This window comes from Poeciliopsis prolifica, unplaced genomic scaffold (assembly GCF_027474105.1).
Source record: "Poeciliopsis prolifica strain line A6 unplaced genomic scaffold, Auburn_PproV2 SCAFFOLD061, whole genome shotgun sequence".
NCBI lineage: Eukaryota > Metazoa > Chordata > Actinopteri > Cyprinodontiformes > Poeciliidae > Poeciliopsis > Poeciliopsis prolifica.
In genome coordinates, this window is record NW_026562436.1 from 1759526 (window position 1) to 1783540 (window position 24015).

Consider the following 24015-nt stretch of genomic DNA (forward strand, 5'->3'; position numbering starts at 1 on the left):
ACAGGTTCACCGCTGTTGTAAAAGCTGGGCAGGAGCCGATGGCAATATTGACACTTGTTATTTCAGAAACCTGCTCTCAGAAGCAAAATGTCCACATTTGTGTGAGCTACAGACAGACTACCTCAATTTCCCTATGGGATTAACAAAGTTTTTCTATTCTATTCTCCATCTTTATTGAGAGTTGAACTATTCTGGCAAAGGAGGAGGGCAGGGTTCCACAATGTGAACATAGACCCATAAAACAGATGCAACACTTGGAGTTGCAACCTTTTCTCCAGTGCATCAGTTCAGAGGATCCATGCTGATTCCAGGACAGTATGATTCCCATATTTAGATTTGCAGCTTCGGTTTTGAATTGATGAAGAAAACTGCTTGAACACTGATTTATAAACAATGCCTGCACCCCTCTTCTTTTCTTTCAAATCTAGACACTGGACAGTTTAACAATTATATCTCAATTTGTAACACTGCTTATTATTTAATTATAGTCATGCTTTTAAGTTAGTATGTTTTCATTATAGAAATATTGAAATTATCACAGTGATTCTTTTGTGCCGGACAACATATGGAAGGTATTTTCAAGATCTTGATGATGGCGCTCATCAAAATGGAACATTTGTCACTGGTTTCTCAATTGTCGGCTGCATGTTATTCTAACCTCTAATTCTTGTGTTTTTATGGCATGAAGCTCTTTAAATAAACGTTCTATGCAAATACACTTGACTGGTTGATCTGTGCACTGCTAAACAACAGAAACACTGAGTTCATTTAAATAAAGGCCAAAACTCATCTGTCTAGAGCTTTGATTTAAAAAACATGGATGTTAATATATTTAATGTTGATAATTCTTGATGAGTTTGAAGATTGCATTTGACATCATTAAAGAAAATAATGCTATTTGGTTTCATAAGTGATTGTTGTTATGTTCTTATGGTGAAAATTACTTTGAACTGTCTTGCTGTTGAAATGCTCTATGCAAATAAACTTGACTTAAACTCCCTGGGGGGAGCACACACTCATCCTCAGAGGAATTAGTTTCATTGACTGGGTATGGCATTAATTTGATCACTAGACATTAAAGTCATTTAAAGAACTTATTTATGCCACTTTTTTGGCCTTAAAGAAATGCATCTCTTCTACTTCACAAGACAAATTCTTCAAAATCTTTATTCAGGTGATTTATTCACATTTATTCCTTCCACAATGAAAAAAGACAGTACAAATTAACATCAACTGAAAATGAGAAGGTAGAGAGAGACTGAAGATCTCTGAGAACTTTAGTCTGAACTGATGTCAAACATCAGTACATTTCTATTACTCTTATTTCATACTCTTTTATTCTTTTTTTTTATTATTATTTAAACACAATAAACGTGTGCCAGACATCAAACAGCGTTATCTGCATTGTCCCGAACATATACATTTAAACTCCAACAGAAGACAGTAGTACATAACAAGGAGTGCGTCTCCTCTGCTCCACTCGATGATTGTCACGGCTGTATGTGCAAAACTGTGCTGATGGTTAAAAACGAGCTCAGTTTCATCTCCAGATTCCTCAGTGTAAACAGAACGCAACAGCACAGGAGATCAACTGCACTCAATAAATTCCCATGATGAAGGCACATTTGTGGTTAAAATACAAAACATCTGGCTAAAAAAATGTTAATTAGCTCCCTTGTAGTCAAAGCTAAAGCTTTTTTCTAAATCCCAACTAAAATCACTGCAGTTTCTCTCCACTGCTGTCGGTGATGATGAAATGATAAGAAAATAAAATAGCTGATTTTAGCTGTGGGAAATCTGCATATTTAAAACAGCTTAAGAGGTCAGAGACCATCTTTGGCTGAGTGTTTTGTAAACCTTCTGGTGTAATATGGCGTTGTGCATCTTGTTCCATATTCTGAGCAGCTGGGTCAGTACATTTTTTTTTTTTTTTTGAGGAGGGAGTATGTCAGCGTTGCTTGTCTTGAAGCAGAGGGGTTTGTTCATGAGTTGAAGTGCTCGTGTTTGTCCTCGGTAAGACGTCTCCTTCGCACGTCTTTCTCTGTGAGATGAACACAGATAAATTATTTATTGTTCACATGAGAAATTAAATGCTAAGACTTGCAAGCGCTCCTCTGAGGTTCTGTGTAAAAATACTTTGAGACAACTTTTTTTAATGGTTTCTGCATCTTAAAATGTTGACTCTATGCAAAATGTTTTCAGTTTTTGAGCCTGGCTGTTGGAGTTCTAACCTGTTCTGAAAGCAGCAGGACAACAAGCAAGGGATTTCCTGAAAAATGGTACATTTAGATGTACCAGAGCTTATAAAGGGGCAGTGTTGCGGTTTCTAAGGGATCAAACTGAAGCATCAGATGTGTAGAACAATGATACTGGACTGCCTTCTGCTCTTTGTACACCACTGAACCACAAGAAAAGTTTTAACAGTGTGACAGCTGTACTGCTAATTTAAACCACAGTTCTACTACTGTTGCTTTTCTGCTGACAAAGACAATCCAGGATCGATGTTTATGCTCGTTGGCGCTGATTGGCTGTTACTACTGAGAACAGAGAAAGGGAGACTGTGGATGTTTTCCTCTGTGGTCGTGGTAAGATTGTTTCTATTGTGCTTTCAAAGCATATAAAGGTATATTTGGTGTCTGAACTATTGAAATGGGCAGTTATAATTGTTTTTAGAGGAGATTTTCAGTATTCATTGACTCTAATGGGGGTCTGCTGCAGTCAGATGATCAGTATTCTCTTTGCAAGCTTTGTAGGTGTTGCTTTCCCGCTGGCGACATACTGTAAACAAGTTTGGTTAACATATACAAAATCCAAGGGTATAAATCAAAGTGATTATCTTACATCAGCTCCATCCTGTTTCCCTGGAAATCCCACAACAGTTGGAGTTATGTGAATGCATACTCTCCAAACTCAACCAGTCAGTATATCTTGGGAGACATCTTGACTGATACAGTTAAATAAAAATAACTGGCTTGATAAGCCTGGTTAATTATGTTGACCCACTAGTTAGAAGTTATGAAATGACTGTTTTCTTTTCTTTTTTTTTCTGCACAGTCATCACACAACCTTCTGGAGACTGTGACCACCTTTAAAAGCAGAATTCAAGGAAAATCGAAGAAATAGCATCATAGAAGTTTCAACCTCCCATTTATTTCAAACACAAATGAACTACTAAATAGTTTCTGTTTGCAACAGGAATAGGAATGCTAGTCCTAACCTTGTTTGTTTTTAGCCAAGCACTAAAAGCAAATCTAGTTTTCTTGTGAATGATTAGGTCAGGTCCAGTGTTACCCCCTGTATAAGAGCTGCCATCATGCAAGAAAACATACACAGCAACAGTGACACAAAACACAATTGTTTTTTGTGAAAAACAAAAGCAGACATTGTGTTTATTTCCCCTGCAGGTGTTGGACATTAGTAATTACTCCCAATGCCTGTGAGTGTGAACATACCTGATTACCTCATACTTTTGTCCTGTGTTTCAAAGCCATGTGAGCCTTTATCCTGCTCACTACTGGTTGCCTAAAAGATGATCAAATTACCTTACAAATGGGTCAATTAGAAAAAAAAATTGATTTCAGGGATTGTCCATGCACAGATTATTTTCTGTGGGCAATTGAGTGTGTCATGCAGTGAATTACGAGGGCAGGCAATTGGTTATATCTCAGGCGTGATTAGTCGGAAGTCAGAAGGATTTCCAAGCAGTGATGGTTTGGAACAATTTATATATGAATTATGATGCAACTCTGTATGTTAAGAAATGAAGCGATTTTCTTATTTTAGGTTCTTCCTGTTATAGAGTACATCGTGCGATTTCTCCCAGTTTCATCTAAAACAAACAAACTCCACATCACTCACAAAGATTTTCATTCCTAGTTGCATTATGGGACTGCTTGGGATATGGAAACAGGAAATTATCATTTTTTGCCTTCTGTAACCAAGGAAATCTTTTGACGCATTATAGCCATGACTAAATAAGACATGGCACTGTTCTTTTTCTTTAAAGCCTCAGCAGAACCGTGCTTCCCAAAACAGCAGAGGAATAGAACTACAGGTAAAGTCAGCCTGACCTAATCACAGTCAGCCATCAATTGTGGCTCCATTACTTTCCTTCCCAAACTACCAGGTTAGAAATACAAAGAGTTCATACATTTTGTGAGGTTTACTGATCGATTAACATAAACAATTAATCGATTAATTGTTAATTAATCGATTAACAATTAATCGATTATTGTTAGGGTAATAATAATAGGCTCAAGAAATGTGTCATTTGCTGAAAAAAAACAATACTTTCAGAGCAGGATGTGAACCAAACCTGCACAATAAATACATTTAAGATGAAAAAAATCTTTTGTCCTACCCAACCTTTCAAGTGCCACAGTTTAAGTTTCACTGGGTTAAAATTATTGTAAAAAAAAGCAAATTTCTTTTTTAAATAAGATAATATTTTATTGCCCAAAATGTACGGCAGTCCTTTAGTGAATGCATTTCTACCCAGAGGCCACTCTGGTCTATTTCTCACTACAGGAAGTATGAAAGGTTTAACTAACTAATGGTTACTGTAATTCACAGAAGTAAGGATTGGCCACATTATCCAATTTATAATACTGAAACAGAAACTAAAAAAAATGTTTTGGCACCACTTGGTTGAATCCTCACCTTGTTGAACCTGATAATTGCCCAGTCCTACTGGAGGGGAGGTTCAATGTCCAGTTCTTATGTGAATTACTGTTCATACTGTGCATAAGAGAGCGTCTGAAAGTTCATTGCTTCACAGTGAAACAAATATCCATTTATAATAAACCAAGCCTAATTATGGACCTCCAATTTATCAAAAAGCTGCCATTGGACCTTTTTTCTACCTTTCGATTTTAAAGCCCCAGATTAACTGACAATCAAAAACGTCTGCAATGATTTGGAAATAAAATTTTGAAAAATATGTTTCATATCAACCTGATTATTAAAGTTTAAAAGTCAAAGATTTTAAGTTGAAAAGCTGTCTGTTAATTTGGATGATTTGTATGAGGCGATTGTACAAACCCAAGAATTCTCAAAGAATGGAGAAGTCGCTGCTCTATTTCTAGACTTCTGAAAGCAAACGAAGAACTTTTGTCAAACACATTCAAATCTTTTGCACTTCAGTATGAGATTTCAGTAAAATATTAAATTTTGTTTTATTTTCCATGCTGGTTGCTGGCTGTCTGCAACAAATACAATACCTACCACAAAAATAGTATGCACTGTTAACATTACACTGACTAAATTGGAACTTTTACTGATTAACCTTCAAAGCTTTTTTAAGTTATTTTACAACACTACACATGACTCGTTTCATAACACAACGGAATGACGGAGATAAGACTGACACTTTACTGATGGACTGCACCAGCTCGTTTTATCTGTTGGTTTTTGATCGTTGAGGAATTTATTAGTGATGACAACATTAGTCTGCGCTATAAATTGCTAAAACAACTAAAACATGTTCAGTAAAGAACACAATAACAAAGCAGAAGAACCAAATCTGCTCTCATGTGTTCCCTGTTCTGCTATCAGCATGGATGACTTTGGCCTTTCTGATTAACACTACTGCGTAATGTCACCCACTAATTAAGCCATAACTGATAGGCTCTCGTTTACGAGTTAACGATGATGAGATAAACAGGCAGGAAGAATAATCAACAGCAGTTGGGGAGGACGGGTTTCAACAGCCAGCAACACTGGAGAGATTTGGACTTTTTACTCTCCTCGTCAGGTTAGTCAAAGCAGGGTTCATAGTTTAACTTGTAGACAAACAAAGCTTGATCCTGGAATGAGCAGGAGTGACTGTGCATCTTCACAAACAGCTGTGATGGAAATATTTTTCTTTGTGGGAAATAATTCCCACAATTATTTGGGGAATAATTTTAGCCAGACGCCTGTTCTGCATCTGGCTAAAATTGACAATACACAAAGTTGCTGCAGACTTATAAATGCATCCTCAGCGTATCGTGCATTTATGAAAAGCCTAATAATGCCATTGATCCTCAGTGTCGTCTCTCCTGCTCCTTTCCTCCATCCACTAACTGGAAAACATGCAGCGAGCCACAGGCAGAGTGTCAATGACAGCAGCTGACTGTTGGGGATTCTTACTTTGACTTTGTAGTACACCAGGACGGCCACTATGGTGGTGAGCAGGCCGAGGGCTATGAAGATGTACTGTATGTACTCCATGACAGCAGGGAGAATAACCAGGTTAGTGTGGAATGTAGTGAGGATCGGTCCATCAATGTATCCGTTCTGCAGAGGCAAAGTGATGAAAGTGAAGGAAAAACTGTTTTACTCTTGATTTGGCTCAGAAAGAGATATTTCTAGTTGATTTTTTGCAGCATTTCAGGTTTTGTCCCATATTTAGCTAAATCCATCTTCCCATTTTACGCACATTTAAGAAGAAAAAAAACCCACTAACGACATAAACAGCCTGTATCCTGCAACTTCCATTCACCAGCCCAAAATGACCAAAAAGAGATTTAACAATTTCTGAAAAGTCGAAGCTTTGCTCCGTTTCTGTTAGCCATAAAATTGTGCAAATTACAAATAGGAAAATTAATTTGTTCAATGGAAAAATGCCAATTTTGAAAAAAATTGACATTTTTCAATAAAGTACTTGCACTGGGAGATGTATTTTGCAAAACTGAAATGGAAAAATGTATTTTGGATCACAGGTGGATGTTAATACTGGTGAAAACAACAGAAAGTAGGGGGAGGATGATTTGTTTTTGGGGGGTTTTTGGATAATGTGCTGCTGTCTCTCCAGGAATTACAAATTTTGATTGATTGTTGTCATGATAAATTTCAGTTGCTGATTATAAAGAAAAGCACGAAACAAAACAAAACTGGCAGTATAATTGAAAATGTTAGTTCTACAATTTTCTCTACTTTTGTTTTTCACAAGAGCATCGATAAGTATTACTAAATTCAAAACTATGAATAAATGCAGTTACTGTGATATAAGTCAGACTTTTTTTGGCATCCTGAAGAAACATATTTGAAATGGAAATATTTCTCAATAACAATGTTTGTGTCTGTGGGGCTATTAACACCTGAAAAATAAGTAATAAATACCCTTTTTGTCATAATATAAGTTAATTGTTTTTCCAATACTACCACAAAATGTCATAATAAAATTCTAAGTCCATGTTGCTGCATCTACTTTCAAACATCCATCTATATAAAAATACACTATAAAATGTGATAAAGTTCCTAAAATAAATGTACTTTTTATAACATTCTAACTTATTGAGTGGATCTGTAGGCATTAGCCTCTCAAGATGCACATCAGCAGCAGCTTACCTCCTCAAACCACAGCAGGGGCATCACCACCTCAGAAATCTTTCCAGTTTCTCTACAAGGTCAAGAACATAAAACTTCAAACACCACTAAAATAAGAAGATTGTAAAATGTACAATAGGTGACAAAATGGATGATGTGACAATTCATAAGTCTTACGTAATTCCTGATACTCTCTTCATGTAGAGGTTAAGCTGGAGGCGTATGGACACATTCAGAGGGACACCTGTGAGCTGTACACACACACACACACACACACACAAAACAGAAGTCACATAGGGAGAATAAAATCCATGTGGATTTTTAGTTATCAGTAATTATGCTATAAACAAAAAGCTGAACAATGCTAATTTCTAAGCAAGGGCCATACGTGGTAAAGAAAAGGAGGAAATTCTTATCATGGATGGGAAACATAAGCATTTTAAAAGGAAAGCAGGTCTCAAGCCTAGTGTGAGTGTGGACATGCTGTGAAGGGGGAAAGACGTCAGCAACAACCTTAGCAAAACAACTATTGTTTATCTATCAAACAGGGAAACCATTAGCAGATATCTGGAGATCATAATTTAGAGTAGAGAAAGATTATTCACCAGTGAAAAACACTTTGACAGTTTCAAATATTCACAGGGTTCCTCCAATATGCAGAAAAGAAAAGCCCAAAAGCAAGCTCAGGCTTCAGTGACCTAGCAAGCTACCAAAGTTGTGGGGGGATGTGGCTTGTCTGCATAACCTGCCAGAAAAGTTGAATTCATTTAGGATCATTATTTTTTATATGGGTTTCGTCTTGGAAAAAAAACCTCCTCTTTATTTTGAAGGAAACTGGAAGTAATGTGCTATATTCATTCAGGCGAGCTTAACACTACCTAATGGACTGAGCAATGTCTGTGGTTTCTTCCGTGAGGGTTGAGGGGAAGAGATTGGAGAAGCACTTTTTAATATCTTGCCTTCAGTTGAAAAAAATGTTCTTTCTGATCAATTCTTTATTCTTTTGCAAATAAAGGTGAAGCTTCAGACTTGTGATCAACAAGGTTGATTATTGATCCAGTCGATGTTGAGCCTCTTAGTCAATCTTTGAGCTGCCACCACATGGATTATGAAGAAGGATAGTGTTATAGCTCCACTGCCTGACGCCACTATCAGCATTTCCATTGACCATATAATTGCTGGTGTCTATTTAGCCATACCAAAATTGGTTTGTTTTGGAAAACTGCAATGGAAACACATTTTGTGCATCCCATGAGTCACATGATCAACAACTGGATGTTGCCACTGATGCAACCCACAAAGGAGACAACAGTACGTAGTTGGTGGATGCTAGCGCGGCATGTTTTTTTTAATGACATCACATGAGCAAACTTTGTAATGTGACTTTAATGGCATTTGCTATTTAATTGAAATCATTTTTTTGGCATTAGCAGAATATTGGCAAAGTTTGGGGTACGTTTGTAATGGAACCACAGCTACGTAGAGCCCATATTGTATGCTTTTCTTGACTTGACAATAAGTGGGATATTACAAAGTCATTGTCCATCAGTCTTGAAAAGTTAGAAAATCACTTCTAAGGTTTTGAAACTCCAGTTAGATCAATTATCGCATACAGAGAAGCCAGCTTATTAAAATTACTGCAAGACAGCAGTGACAGCTCCCCCAAGAATTTTACAAAAGAAGTGAGGACAACATCTGAAGCACTGCAGGTCTCACTTGACTCAGTGGAGGTTTGTGTTAATCAAAAAACGGCCTCTGAGCAAACTCCAAGGTCCCAACCCCTACTGAATGAAAGGAACACACAGACTTGAAAATGCACTAAAACATTCTGCTGACAGAAAATGGGACAGTTGGAAGGTGCACTTTATGTTGGAACTAATGGAAGTTGCACTGGTATTCCTTCCAAACCCCCCAAGAAACAGGATTGTTATGGCTTGTGACACTTGGAAGACAAATAAGACACAATGCCCTGGACATTTTTCTGGCAGAACAAACTGTGACACACCTCAGTCCAGACTTTAGGCTCAGAACCAGACAACTGACATCAGCAAAATGCAGGGCTCAGTCCTCAGACATGTGGCTCTCATAAAAAAGCAATATAAATCAGGGTAGATGTGGGAGTGAGGGGAGGATGATTAGGGTAAACAAAAGGAATGCAACTGGGGATCAGCACACCTGATAAAGTACACATGGATGCCCTGCTATAAAAGCTTTCCTGCACTTTGGCACTGATTTTATGACTTCCTGAAACTTTCCATAATCTATTAAAGGTGAGTACTTTCCATTGTAGTACAACTGTGTTTGTTTAAGAAGGTGACAGAGAAAATGTGGGTGAAAAAAATCCGCTACTATCTACTACCATCTGAGTGAATAATTTCACATTACCTAAATCCATAGAAAAACTTCCAGTGTCCATTTCTCTCGTGTAAATGAAGCCAATGTTGAATCTTCTAGGAATTTAGTAAATTAGGAGAAAAATATCAGAAAAATCTTGCTGATCTTTGCACAAGCTTTCCAACTATCAATAATAGGAATACACAGCACCAAAACAAGTGAGGAAGCCAACATTGTCCAACATGCAGCAACTGAAATACAACAGTTTACACAGCATGCCCTAGCTCAAGGGAACATCCAACAAAAGCTCCCCTACATTTCTTCCTCTGAATGCTTGTCCAGTAGATTATCTCCTGCTGTGAATGACATAATTCAACAACTCTAGGCCAAGATGTGGGGAAAATAAATATGATCCAATTATTCCCATCTGTCATGTCTTTGTAGATATATAATTGTACCATGCTCTTTCCAAGTGGATTGAACAAAGCTCTGAGATGTTGAAAGTATTGGATATTATTATATTAGTATTATCATATAATCTCTGGTGTGTTCCTTGACCTTCATATAATCTCTGGTGTGTTTCATGAAAATGTTTATTCTGTAAGACACCAGAGTTCCAAGATTGCTTTTGCTATCAATATTACTATCTGCCTTTCTACTAACCATAAAAGTGCACAAATTGAAATCATGAAAATAGATCCGCTTAAAGGAAACACGGCAGTTTTGGAAAGGTTTTTCAGTAAAACGTTTTCGCGGTGAGATGAGACGGTTTCTCAATGCTGATTTATAATGTCTCAATGTCTCCAATGCAGTTGCCTTGGAGACATTTTTTTGCTTCAGGCGAGTCACTCAATGATACTACTGGAGAAAACAGTGAAGGAGTAGTAAAAGGAAATAGGAGAATGATGGTTTCTTTTTGTTTTTTTCAGACATTGTGCAGCTGCCTCCAAGAGAGCTCTCACGGGATCACACAGTTCATAAAAGTTGTGTCATTCCAACATGTTTAATCCATAGTTCTTCTGAGAAATTTCCAACTACAATTTCTCCAAAACGCAACATACGTAGGCTCTCCCAAGTATAAGTGGCTTGTAGCTCCAGAGGCTGAGTAAAACCCCAGTGTCTCCTCCGATGGCTGATGATAAGTGGCTGAATTATGAATATAATTCATGTAACTGTTTTCATGAACTACATGCTGTTTTAATGACTTATTGCAAAATCAAGATTTTTCACATGCACTTTTAATTTCATTTCTTCTTTAATGGAAACACAGCAATTGCAAAATTGTGTGTTTTTTGACTTGAGCACATTTGTAATGGAAATGCAGCTCGTGTTTTGTGGTGTTATTTTAGAAATATTGAGAAGCAAATGTTGCCCAGAGTGTTTCATTCATTACTCCAGGTCATTGTAGAAGAGGAAGGTTTGAAGAAACACTGACTCCATCTTCTCAGCTTTCGTCTTTGTACACAATCTGCTTTCATATCAAAGCTGGATTATTATCTTTTTATTGGAATCAGAGTTCTTTACAACCTCGCGAACAACGGCAATTAGAAGCAAATAGCGCAATTTCCAATTACCTTATCACTGTCCATGTCACTGTCAAAAGATAAGGTTTATGAGGTTTACACGGGTAGGGTTAAGTAAGAGCAATAGCTGTGTTCTGCCCTATCAAACCTTGTATCAAGCGTCAGGTGAGACAGCAGTGTGACTACCAGCAGCCTGACTTGCAGGTTTATCAGCAGCAAAATTTCATGTAACCAGAATCATTTTCCTATGACGTGTCCATAAGAGAAAAAAACAAACAAATTAACTTCAAACCTCATTCTCTATGTTTGTCTGCTCATCACCAAACCGCTCTCACTGTTGACCGGCTACAACACAACGACACATTCTGATCATCATATTGTGTCATTGTCATTCACTTTCTAATAGTTTAGATATACTGTTTAATAAGAGTATTTAGGGACAAGTGCTGCAAATTAGTTCACACTATAAGCACGAGGACACAAGCTGCTGCTGTTCTGTTCATGTCTTATCAAATAAATCTGATAAGACCTTGAATTTAGAAATGATGCTAACTTCTGAAGTCATAAGAATGGTACAATGAAAAATAAAATTCCATCTAAAGATTTTACTCATCTTCAGCAGCAAAAACAGGCCTGCAGTTGACCATGACACAATTAATCCATGATTGCAATCAGACTATCTTTGTCCAAGATCCCAGCAGCAAACGTCTAAGACATCAGAGGTTTGAATGTTTGATCAGCAGTTTGAGTTCATATTCCGGTAGCCTTTCTTATGCAATTCCACTCGATTCTCCTGAACCTTTGGGGCTCAGTCTGGGATTTGTCCCATTGAGCTAGATCAGCCACTCATCAAACAAAAGGAGAAATTGTGAACGAAACGTAGATTTTCTGCCTTGTTCTAGAATTGTAGTCTGCCTGTAGCTTAGCAATAGCAGGGGAAGAAGTGAGCAACATTGTTAAATCTGTGTTGGTCACATTTCTGAAAATTGCAATTAAAGTTGGAAGAAAAGGAAGGCATCAGACATTTTATTATTGGCGAAGTTTCTCCCCACACAGTTTGATGAAAGTCTAATTTTCCAGCTGGCTCTGTTAAGAGCAGTGGATGTGACATCCAATAAGTTTCATAGACTTCATAATTGAGCTGGCACATTTTATACATCACGGCTAGTTATTAATCACTTGCCTTCAATATGCTGCTATCAGGTGCCTTCACACCTGATGGTCCGGTAGACTAAGTTGCTACATTTGTTACATTTTCATCTGGTGCGTTTCCACACTGCACTGTGTCAACCCTTTAAAAAAACCTGCTCCTACCCTCGCCTCTGGTGGCGCTGCACCAAGAACAACTGAAGGAAATGACACAAAAACTGAGATCTGAAGAATTGAGCACAACTTCCTTATTCATGAAATGCAAACAAAAATAAAATGGTGTCAGATTTTAGCAGTTGTAGGATCTCTCTTGTTTTCCTCATTTCCCCTGCCATGGCTGGACTCACACATTTGCTTTGATTTTATTTACCTACAATCCCATGGGCTGCAGTCCACTTGCTGCTTTTAAAGCAGTCTCTGGCCGTCTTGGCATTCCTATATGTATTCAAACCGCACCAGCATTCACTTAACCACAGAGGGTTTTTTTTTTTAGTTGGACTGCATGTTCACACCTTCACAAACGAACTGTACTTTCTAGGCAAACGAACAAGAGTTCTAGAATGGGAATGCACCCTGAGACATAAATCTATTGACACCCTGGCACCCAGTAGACTCAGAGCCTGATACCGTTTTAGTGACCCCTGTCACTCTTGGTCTGTTATAGGTTTGGGTTTCAAATTGTTTTTTGGCTATGACCAAACATACAGTATCATCACATTTAAATGTAGAAAAACATTTGTTTTTCCTAAACATTTTCGATGTTGTAATAGAAAAGCATGTTCTCCAAATGTTTCATTGGCAGCATTTTTTTTTTTTTTTACGTTCCAAGGAGAAGTGGAGCCATCTGTGATGAGGTGTTTGTGTAAGTCCTTTGCTGCTCTATACTCCTCAGTAGCCAAGAAGAAATCCAGGCACAGCTGAAAAGTTTTGACTCAAATCCTTCTGAGAATGTATTTATCTTGTGGAAAAAAAATCATTTCCAAGCACTGTTAGTTGAAATCACACAGTCAGGTTGATATGTATATTGTACAGAATCCAGAGCCTGTGCACAATTATGGAGAAGACAATCAAAAATGGAGAAGTCCTGAATGCAAAGCTCTACCAGTCAGAGTCAACACGTGAGTTTTATAGCAAGGATGAGTGTGGCTGCTGTCAGGACAACTGCCTCTTGTTTTTTATTTTTGTTTTTTATGTTTAAGGTGGCAGTAGTAATTTTATTGGTTTTATGTTGGGTGTACATTGGAATGTAGAGGGGGAACTTTTGTTTTGTTCCGCGCGGCATGTGTTGCCCGGGGAACTTTGGCTGGCGCATTTGGAGCCATGTGGGTCATGCGAGCTGGAGAGACTGTGAGAAGATTAGACTTTATTCCTCTGGAGTTGATGCAGCTAATGAGGTACAGTTTTGTTGTATGGATCTTTTGTTATATTGTGCCATTTGTTGTGAACTGATTTAGGTTGTGTTACCTTTTTTGTAGTTCTGACGGCATTTTTTGAGGACCTAGAAGAACGTGTCTGAAATAAATGGCTGTAGAAAATCAAGAACTGCGTTAAGTTTAATTGAACTCGAGAGGAGTAACAATGAGGGATCCAAAACATGGGAAACAGTCTGGTTGTGCAGATGTAGGAAAACAACTTCCAACCTTGTGTGTGTAGCCCAAAAAAGGTTCTTTTGCTGAGAGTTCACAAACATTTAATATAGCATGATCAGCAGATGTTAACTTATAATAACTTTTCCACCACAATTTATATCTTGCTCAAATATCTTAAAATTCTTAGAATCACATAACAATATGTGGTTCTAAGCATAGAGGAAGCTTCTCTTCCTCTGCAATTTTAACTTTTTTGGTACAGTCCTGATGAGTTTCTTAAAAGTGGCAATTTTTAAGTGTGGGTGTAAGTGGGAACTCACAGGGTGAATGTCAATGAAAAGGCCGTGCTCCTCCTCAGTGGGGTGAAGACCCAGCACGTAGTCCAGCAGCACAGGATCAGCATTAAAGAAGTGAGGATGAGAGATGAAGACTGGAGAGTCTAGAAATGGACAAAAACAATGTTGCAGTTATTTTTCTAGAACACTATGCTATAGCAACTTAAATCTGAAGCAAATATGATTCTTCTACAAGCGCAATGTGCAGAAACCCAAACCAAATGTGAGAGCAAATAAGGACTCCAGCTCAAAAAATGTTTTAATGTGAAGAGGAGGAATCCCCTTAATTAAATTCAAAGGGGAAGTTTGATTTAATTCAATTTATTTGATTAGAACAGTGCACATTAATCAATATTACCACAATGTGTAGCAGTATAAATATGCAGGAATTAGCATTTCACCCTTTGTCCTAAGACAAATGAGCACAATAAACAAACCACTTCACAGGACGGAACACAGAACACACAGTTCTATTAAAAGAAGTAAAAAAAACATTGACGAAAGGAAACATTTACACAAGAAACAAGAAACCAACACACAGAAACAATCTGAAAACAAGATACAAAACCCTTCACCGTTAAGAATTACTTCCCCTCCTCTGCGTAAATCAGCCAAGAAGTAGAAAGTTATTAATCACTAGCCTTCATTAAGCTGCTGTAATTAAAAGAAAACAACAACAAAATGAAATTAGGCTTATTGCATGTACTGCTTACAAAGAAAAAGAGCTCAGAAGGCACAGAGATCAGGAACGTCAAAGGTCAATCAGTGACCTTTGTAATGCTACGCTCTGCCTGTACTTACTGTAGCGGCAGCTACTGACGTTGAGCAGTCCAGACTGCCTGCAGGGGCAGAAGCCTTCATTTGGAGGATAATCCGTCCCATTCGCGAACATGGTCTTAGGAGCGACATATCGATACAGAGGGATGCCGTTCATCACGCCTGATCGCTGATACACAAGCTCCAGAGATCTAAAATAACAGTGCAATTAAATACAGGAAATTATACAGGAAATAAGACGTTTCACAGAGGATGTGGAGGAAGTATTCCTACCTGCAGGCGTCTGGGCTGTAGAAAGGTAGAGTGGTCTCTTTTGTCATAAAAGGAGGCCACAGCTGCCCAGCTGTTCCATTGATCATGTTACACTGAGGTGTCCTCCAGTAGCTCAGCTGTTAAGACGAGGGAATCCAGTCAGGTAGGAAAAGCATCCAGTCATTAAAAAGAGTTAAAATGGTGACATAGAGAGCTAGATCAGGGTCTAAAACTGAAATATTTGTTACGTTTTCGGTTCTCTTTCGCACTGCACTGTGTCAAACCGACCAAACCGTTTGAAAAACCTGTTAGCCCCTTCGCCTGTGGTGGTGCTTCAACAAGAACATTGAAGGAAACGGAACAAAAACCTCCAAATTTGACACTGAGTGCAACTTTTTTTCTTCCCAAAATGTGAATAAAAATGGAACAGTGCCATATTTTAGCAGTTGGAGGATTTCTATTTTGTTTTCAGCAGCAGACTATGAGCCATTTCTCCAGCTGGCTCTACACGAGCTTTGGTTGCATTTACCCAGAATGCCCTGCGCTGGTCTAGTTTACAAAAGTATTCAAACTGCAACAAAGTTCACCTCAATTGGACTTTCGAGACAAACAACCTGTAGTGTGATTAAACCAGGCTGAACAGAGCTGATGTGAAAGTGGTTTTAATTTGTCCTACCTCAGTGAGGCCATTCCAGGAGTCGACCTTGTGGACGTTTCTGATGTCATCTCTCCCGGTGTGGATGGTGAATAGACCAGTATTGGAGTTATTAAACTGATAAGAAAAATAATGTTTACAATCCAACCTCCTGATGCGGTAATGCAAGGCTCAAGTCTTCTAGTGTCTTGATTATATAAGAAGAAAAAGACACGCTGAAGCTACGACAACATGGCTGGGATTCAAAGAGAAAGCCACCAATTGCCAAGAAGAACAAAACACTTTGTAAAACACTGTGTGAACAAGTCAGAGAGGGTGTGGTAGCAGTGTTTTAGGGAAAAATAGATTTTTAAAGTTTTTGCCGGTTTAAGCTGAGATAAAGTTCTTTTGTGCAGCACAACAGAATGTATAGAAAAATGAAAGGAAAAGAAAACAAATATTCACCTGTGCAAAAAGGCCAAACTTTCCTGTGGACGGCAGCATGCCCGGCAGGTACTTGTTGAGGAACTCGACCAGTTTGCTGTCGTAGCCCCACATCAGCTCTTCCACCGTCTTGGTCAGGAAAGGACCTTCCTTGAACGTCTTGAAGGTGGCGCTGATCAACAGCCGCACGGCATAGGGCAGGTCCTCCAGCATCACCGCTGCGCCCTGCGAACCAGGGTTGGAGTCAAAACACAAAGCTTTGAATGTGGGGGAAATAATAAGGGAAATCTGAAAAGACTTTGCAGCACGCTCTCATACCAGCACCAACATGTTGGGAATGGTGACGACGTCAGACTCATTCCCAACAGACATGGAGCGGTCAAAGAAGTATCTGCGGTATTCTCTGTAGGACACGGTGTTGTTGGGGTGAAAAGTGATGTTTTCCTTCCGACACTGCTTTCTGGAACATAAGAACAACACAGGAAGTGATCTAACTGGCAAATGTGTGAAAAAAAACAATCTCAATTTCTGAATTCTTCATTTTATTTAATAAAACTGGAGATGTGTGAAAGTAACTGCACCCTTTTGAAATGACTTCACAGCTTTTTTGTGATCAGCTTGACATAAAATCACTTGGAAATAAATAATAATAAAACATGCATCTCTGTCAAATATTATCCCATCCGTACATGACAGGAAGTCACTCACTTCAGTCAGCAAAAATCTGGGTCACACAAGCTGCTTTCGTTTCAAAAAAAGCGCTAAACATCAACAGTTTTTTTTTTTTTTTTTTTTAAACTCAAAATGTCTGGAAACATAATCAAATGCAAAAATTCTCTCCACAAAGCCCAAAGAAATCTAACCTCAGTGGATTTCTTAAATTAAAATGTTCACACTGCAAAAACACAAAATCTTACCAAGTATTTTTGGTCTAGTTTCTGATGCAAATGTCAATATACCTAAAATTGATATAAAAGCACCTTTCAAGCAAGATGTAGGAGATTCTTTTAAGTCAGTAATTCCTTCATTGTGTTGAAAACTGATTCCACTGGCAGATTACTTTAATTTATAACAGGAAAAATGCGTTATTATGAGTAAAATAATATGCAGGTGGAACTAGTATTTTTTATCGATATTAAGGAATTATTACCAAGCTCCGATATCTTGCTGAAAAGTTACTTGTAAATTAGTTTTGTGTTATTTCAAGTGGACTAGACCAAGACTTGGCAAGATTTCGTGTTTTTGCTGTGTACTCCCAAGGAGCAGCAGTTCTCACGTTTGGTCCTGCCTTTCACAGCAAGTTGAATTCCATGCAGGCAACATGTAGGAGTAATAGTTACAGTGGCAAAGCTGCAATTCTGTACCTGTACACATACGGTCCTCTCTGCTCCACCATGGGCTTTTCTCCGTTCAGGATCTCCTCAGGGTTGAGGACATGAAAAAAGTAGATGGACATGAAGAAGGGCACAGGGAGGTCCTTCCACATGGTGTAGGAGAGGTCATTCTTTGGATCAATGATGGTGTTCTGACATGACAAAAAAAAAAAAAAAAGAGAGTGAGTGAGGGAGAAGGTGTCATAATGGACAGAAAATATATTTTAACACAATCACTGCTAATAATTTAAAATGTTACTTTTTTGATTAATCACACACAAAATAAAAACACAAACTGTTTTTAATGCAAATTTTGATTGTTTGATTACAGTAAATAAAACCAAAATACAGTTAATTATGTATTTATAGTGTTTCTTAAAATGTCTACAGCATTCAAACAGTTGACCTAAGATGAAGAGGCCATTGGTCCCTGATTGGCTCTGACTGGTAACTGCCAGGGAGGGAAATCTAATCATTAAATGCACAAACATTAGTGTGGAAAAAAAATACATTTGACAAATACATAGGGATAATCTTGTGATTTCCTCATTTTCTGATGGTTTCAAAATAATTTCCTCTATTTTCTGCCAAGGCAAGATTGCCATTTTTCTACCTAACTACTTTTCCTATTATCTCTACATATCTGACAGTTGAATTTGTGTCACTGAAGATTATCAAAACTATAAAACAAGCCAAATGTCACATTTACAGCTTCGGTAATGTTATCTGCTCTCTTTCCTTCAAATATTTTGTCAAATATGTATGTACTTAGCATCTAAGGTAAATTATGGTATTTCTAATCCTCATCTGACTTCAAGTGTTTATTTATTTTAAAATAATTATTCTCCCATAAACCGTGGCAAAGTTTCCTTGTATTTCCTTGTATTGTAGACCGGTGTCCAAAACTCTCTGCATTTTGTCCAATAAATGAGGCATGCTGTGTCTGACAAGCCTGCATAGTCACTCACATAAGACTATTCCCTATGGTTACACATATGGTTACACATGAGTATAACCATATACTGCATCTATATGGTTATATAAATATATGGTTATAAAATTATGTATAACCATACAACCATAATTGTTTTATTGTCCATTTTTGTTCCAATGATGTTTTATTAATAGAAATAAGTCAGAAAAATTTATATTTCCAAGTCCATTTATTTCTAAATTAATAAATGATGGTGGAAAGTGTCCAACATTGTCCAGTCATCTTTAGACAAATCTTTTTTTTTTTCCCCACTTGCAGTGCTGCTCACGCTGTTTGTTGGTACCTTCTTGTTACAATAGCATTTGCAAAAAAATGTTTTTGCTTGTAGACAAATTTCAAATATGGCTTCACTGTCTTTGAACCATGTTTGAACTGGAAACATGGCCAGACCACAATGTAAAGCATTTATATTAAAGTTAAAGATACTCAAGATATCTTTAACTGAAATCTGCTGAAGCAGTCTTGAAAGTGAACTTTGTGAATAAACTCAAACTAAAGCTGCTGCATGTGGCCTCACACAGCTCAGTTATGTGAGGCCATCTTGACAGATGATGATCTAAAACAGATCACTTTTTCTCCCCTTACAAAATGTATATATATATTTTGTTTTGCTTGGTTTTATAATCTTTTCATACACAGTCAGCGTTATTAACAATTTAATAATTGAGTTAAAGCTCACATTAAAAAGTTATTAGCGCTAAAACAAAAAACCTCCGTAGTTGTCACTCTGAACACAGCTTCGTGTTTCTGCTTTACTTCATTTCTTTTTATCTAGGCTGATTAAAGTCCCGCGTGCGCCTGTTATCATGCAGAGGTTGCACGCGCGCTCTTCTGAAGTCCTTTGAGACTCAAACTTTGGCTTCCAGTCCATCTGCAAACCAAAAACACCGGCTGTAAACATGCTAAACGCTCCTTACCTTTACTACCTGGTCATTGATGACTACTGGCCCCACAAAAACCAGAACGGTCCCGAAAAACGCAGCCAGGACTCCTACGACTATGAATCCGACTGAGACTTTGGATTTATTGACAGCCATCCTGACACTGACAGGTTGCCAGGGCACTGGCGGTGTCCACGGCGGATAAGTAGCTTTCTTTGTCTGCGAGCTGTCCAGCTGGGCCACGACACGAAGTTCGCAGCCTGTAAACGACCCCGCGGTGTTTCAACATGAGACGAGCAGCTCCGTCTCTGGCGCAAGCCTGACGTTTCACCGGCTCGCTCATTCACCTTTCTGATGAACGACCCGGATCTGAGACCACGTCCCACTTATTTATGGTCTAATGGTGACGCCTCTACATCAGCAGCCGAGGATTCTGGGAAGAGTAGTTCCTGCGCTTCCCAGTGGAGCTGTGGATGTTTGTTTAGTGCGAGGCACAACATTTTCAGTTTATTCAATTATTGAAATTATTTAAATTTTATTTAAAATGTCAGTAAAACTCACGTTGCTCTTTATAGAATACATTTGAACTATTTTTTGGGGTGCATGCACACACAAGTTTGAATTAACCCAAGATAAATCAGATTAAATAAGACTTGTGCTAGATCTGTTACAATGACAACATTTTAGCCAAAGATACATTTTTGCCAGTAATTAATGCAATAAACAATAATATTGTTTTTTCGAGACCATTTTCAAGAAATACATGTTGATAATAATTCCAGTTCGCTCTCTCAAAGTCCACAGCACACACAAGCAAAACTTATACAACGATTGCCTCTGAAGTACCCTTCAAAAAATATGACTTATCAGAATGGAAATCATCAAGCTCATATTAATTTATCATGTGATTCATTGCTTATTATTGCAACAGGCTTAACTGTGATCACACGATGTTTAGAGACCGATATCAAACTTCTAGCATAACGCTGGTTTATGTTTGACGATAAACCGTTTTAATAACCATACACCGTACCACAAAAGTGACTTCATGAAAAAAGATATGGGAATGTGAATTCGAATAGTCTATAAGCTAAATCTTAAGATTAAACTGTTGATACTAAAGCAGTAACATAATTATGTTGATCCTAAGTCACACCCATAGAAAGCCATGGATACATTATGTGCAATCGATAATGGTTCATAATTACATTAATTCAAGGAAAGATTCACATCACCACCGAAAATAATTTTTTGCAACACTGGTATCAAATGGGACTAAGAAAATGTTGTATTTTTGTGCTGAAGTTATGTTGTGTGTTTTGATTTATTTTCTTTCCATTGCAGTTTTTTTGTTTATGTGACAGCAGAGATCTACTGAGTTGCAATGGAGCTAAAAGCACTCGGTTGTTTGTCTGTTAGTAAAATAAAAAATGAACACTTTCTGTCAAAGTCGGTATCTGTGAAGCTCAAGGCATTTAGATTCTTTGACATAAAGATGGATCTGGATCAGAAAGCAGCTCATTTATTCTGGCAAACAGAAGTGTTTTAGGTATCCAGCACAGTCTTATTTTTAAAAACCTTATGAGAATTTATTCTTCTTCTCGGTGTCTTGCTTCCAATAATTTAAAATGTAGTTTTTCTTTTCGTTTACCTCTTGTCGGATATTAATCCGTAATTCTTTCCTTTTTTTTCTGCAGAGTCCAAACAATCAATAAGATCGTCAAAAAAACAAAGCTAAACTTAAACTTTTCTTCATCTCAGTCCCACTAAAAGGACAACGTTATTAGTTGGTAGCAAAGGGATTTTTTTACTTGCATTCTTCTGAATTGCTTGATAGCTTTATATCTACTGTTTTTGCTTTCATTGAAATGGTTAACCGAACATTTTGTTAAGTCAATGGTTGAAAAACTGATAGCAGATTTCTGTTATAAATTATAAGTCAAAATTTTTAAAAGTTCAGTTTTTAGGTAAATTTGTGAAATCAAAATTTTGTGAAGACATAATGCATAAAATTTAGCTGAGATTTTACTGAGAATTCAATATACAAAAAACAGCAATAAACAGTTTAGTGAGTATAGAACACAGCTTACCTTCACCACTTGATTCTTCATAACTGTTGGCCCAATAATTGCTGAAATGATTCCAAACATCAGAGTCAGAGCGCCTGCAGCTATAAATCCAATGGCTACTTTGGATTTATCAGTGGCCATTGTTTTGGCACCAATAATCAGCAGTGTGTGTGTGAAAATAAGAAGTGTGGCAAAAAAAATGAGAGTGCTTTGTCTTAAGCTCCAAACATGAACAACAGTGAAGTCGAAGGAAACTGCCGTTGGGCTGTTGAGCTTGTTTTATACTCAGCGGACCCTTCGGGGCTCCCGCCCCACATCCTGGGCCAAAACCTCAACCTATCTTCATTTTAAAATCCATGCAAATGCGTCCAAGTCACATTTTAGTCAGATGACTGCTGTAGCTGTCAATGTCTATTTTAGGGAACTTTGTTTGGACGGTTTACCTAGCAATGATAAAGTTGATACTGCTGTGCGTCTGTTGGTTTGTCAGATGAACTTTGAGACACAAGTTAGCCGGTGGAAGAGTCCCAAGGGGACAGAAGATAACTTGAGTGCACAAACAAGTTTAGAAAAGTGAATCAAACACAACGGCAGATTGCAAAATACTCAGTCATAGCACAGAAGTGGGGGGTTTTCTGTAAGGTTGCTTTAAATCCTACGTGTCTATTTCTGTTTGCTGCAATTAAAAAGGTAAAGTAGGCATTACTCAGGAACTTTGATTCCTCTATCAATGCAAAACAACAGGCAGGAATTTACCCCACTCAGCAATCTTTAACTGGATTTTTCCAGCCTGTCGGTGGAATTTATCATTTTCAAAAACACTAGAGCTCAACGACCCGAACTCTGCCGAGATATTCCGTAAAACGCCTCCTTCATGTGATCGCAAACATGGGAGTGGATCACTTGTTAGAGGACATTTCTACCATTTCTGCATCACAAACTGTCCACAGGAAATAGACTTCTGAGTAATATATCAATTCCTGGTTGTCCTTGGTAAGTTGGTTTACATGCACAGGGAGAACCTGCAAGCTTCATGCAAGGCAGTATTGTTAACAACTGCAATGCCATGCAGTCCCTCATACTTTGTATTGAAAGTGACAGATTAGGGCAGATTGATGCACTACATTAACCTAATAATTTCACAGGGGTTTGAACATCTCTATTTTATCATCTGGACTCTGGACGTCTTCCTTGTTTTGACTTGTAGATTTAGGTAAGGTTGCAATAGCAACAGGCTAAGCAGGCAGGAGAAATGTGATTATAATTTAATAATTGCTTAGGATTAGGTTGACTAAAGTCCCTGCTTTTGGGCTCTTTGGACCTATGCACTCATATAACAATAATGTCTCTCATTTGAACAATGATGCACCTATAAAGCAAGCACATGACTACAAATGCACAATTTTTCTAAAACAATTTTGATTCTCCTGCAACCCAAAATCCGAACAGCGAAGTCCAAGGTTCTTTGAAAGAGGATGTGTCATTTCACGCTGCAGCGCCACCGCTTTGAGACAGTCGGCAGTTAACCACATATAATCCACAAACATCACGGCTCCAGGCAAACTGACGATCGCTTGAAAATCTACAGAAGGAATGACGTCTGAGTTGCTCTTTGTGGGTTCCAGCCACAAAAATGTCAATAAGTCCAGAAGACCCATCGGAAGATCAAAGAGATTTATTGATGGAGTCGATAGTATCCCATAGAAGGTTTTGCCTCCAGCCATCACCCGTTTGAGCAGATTTGGATGACATTTAAGGTTTGTCTGTTCACATTTCAGCTCACTCTCTGCCCATTAGATGAGGGTTCTTCCATTCCCCTACAGGCTGAGGTTCTGCTGCTGCTGATTTGTCCTGGTGCTGTCACAGTTCACTGACTTATTACAAACTGCTATCAATCAGTTCAGGGTTCTCTACAAATATATAACACATTCAGTTGCTTATGTTGTACTCATAATCATAGCAGATTGTAATCTGTCTTGTTCCTGAGGAAAGCTAAACATCAACACTGGTATAGAGGAGACCAGCCTGTTTTTCATTAAATGTAAACCTTGCTTAAACAATATTTGAAGAGATAATAATGTTTATAACAAGTTTGGTGAAAAATGTAAGACTTTTTTTTTCTTTTCAGTAGTTATGAGTTAATACAAATATATTGGGTTTTTGTTTTTTATTTGAAGATATTTGAAAGCATGCATTTTTGAAAGCTGTGAATGAATTGTTCTTTTTGTGTTTAGGTGGAAATTTGAAAAGAAAAAAAAATTTGAGGAATATAATATTCTCAGAACTTTGTGTCTCCAACATAATTTATGATGAAATAATGACTATTTTAAAGTAAAACAAAAAAAAATTGAGT

The 24015-nt window shown here is 37.8% G+C and overlaps 1 protein-coding gene across 4 annotated transcripts; it reads right to left on the bottom strand.

Annotated features, from left to right (window-relative positions):
• Window positions 1-1148: 1148 nt before the first annotated feature.
• Window positions 1149-21910, bottom strand: scarb1 (scavenger receptor class B, member 1). Of its 4 annotated transcripts, none has more exons than XM_055060722.1 (14): window positions 21684-21910; window positions 17710-17870; window positions 16664-16805; window positions 16367-16570; window positions 15944-16039; window positions 15289-15404; window positions 15040-15206; window positions 14224-14342; window positions 7486-7559; window positions 7330-7381; window positions 6130-6276; window positions 5041-5088; window positions 3453-3522; window positions 1904-2041 (listed from the first exon to the last, which is right to left on the bottom strand). In XM_055060722.1, exons 1-13 carry the CDS (start codon window positions 21801-21803, stop codon window positions 3457-3459), a joined length of 1512 nt encoding a protein of 503 aa, XP_054916697.1. In that variant the 5' UTR covers window positions 21804-21910; the 3' UTR covers window positions 1904-2041; window positions 3453-3456. The 4 variants fall into 4 exon arrangements, with proteins under 4 accessions (XP_054916698.1, XP_054916697.1, XP_054916696.1 ...); XM_055060721.1 differs by lacking the exon at window positions 21684-21910 and adding an exon at window positions 19630-19961; XM_055060724.1 differs by lacking the exons at window positions 5041-5088; window positions 21684-21910 and adding an exon at window positions 19630-19961.
• Between the last annotated feature and the right edge of the window lie 2105 nt (window positions 21911-24015).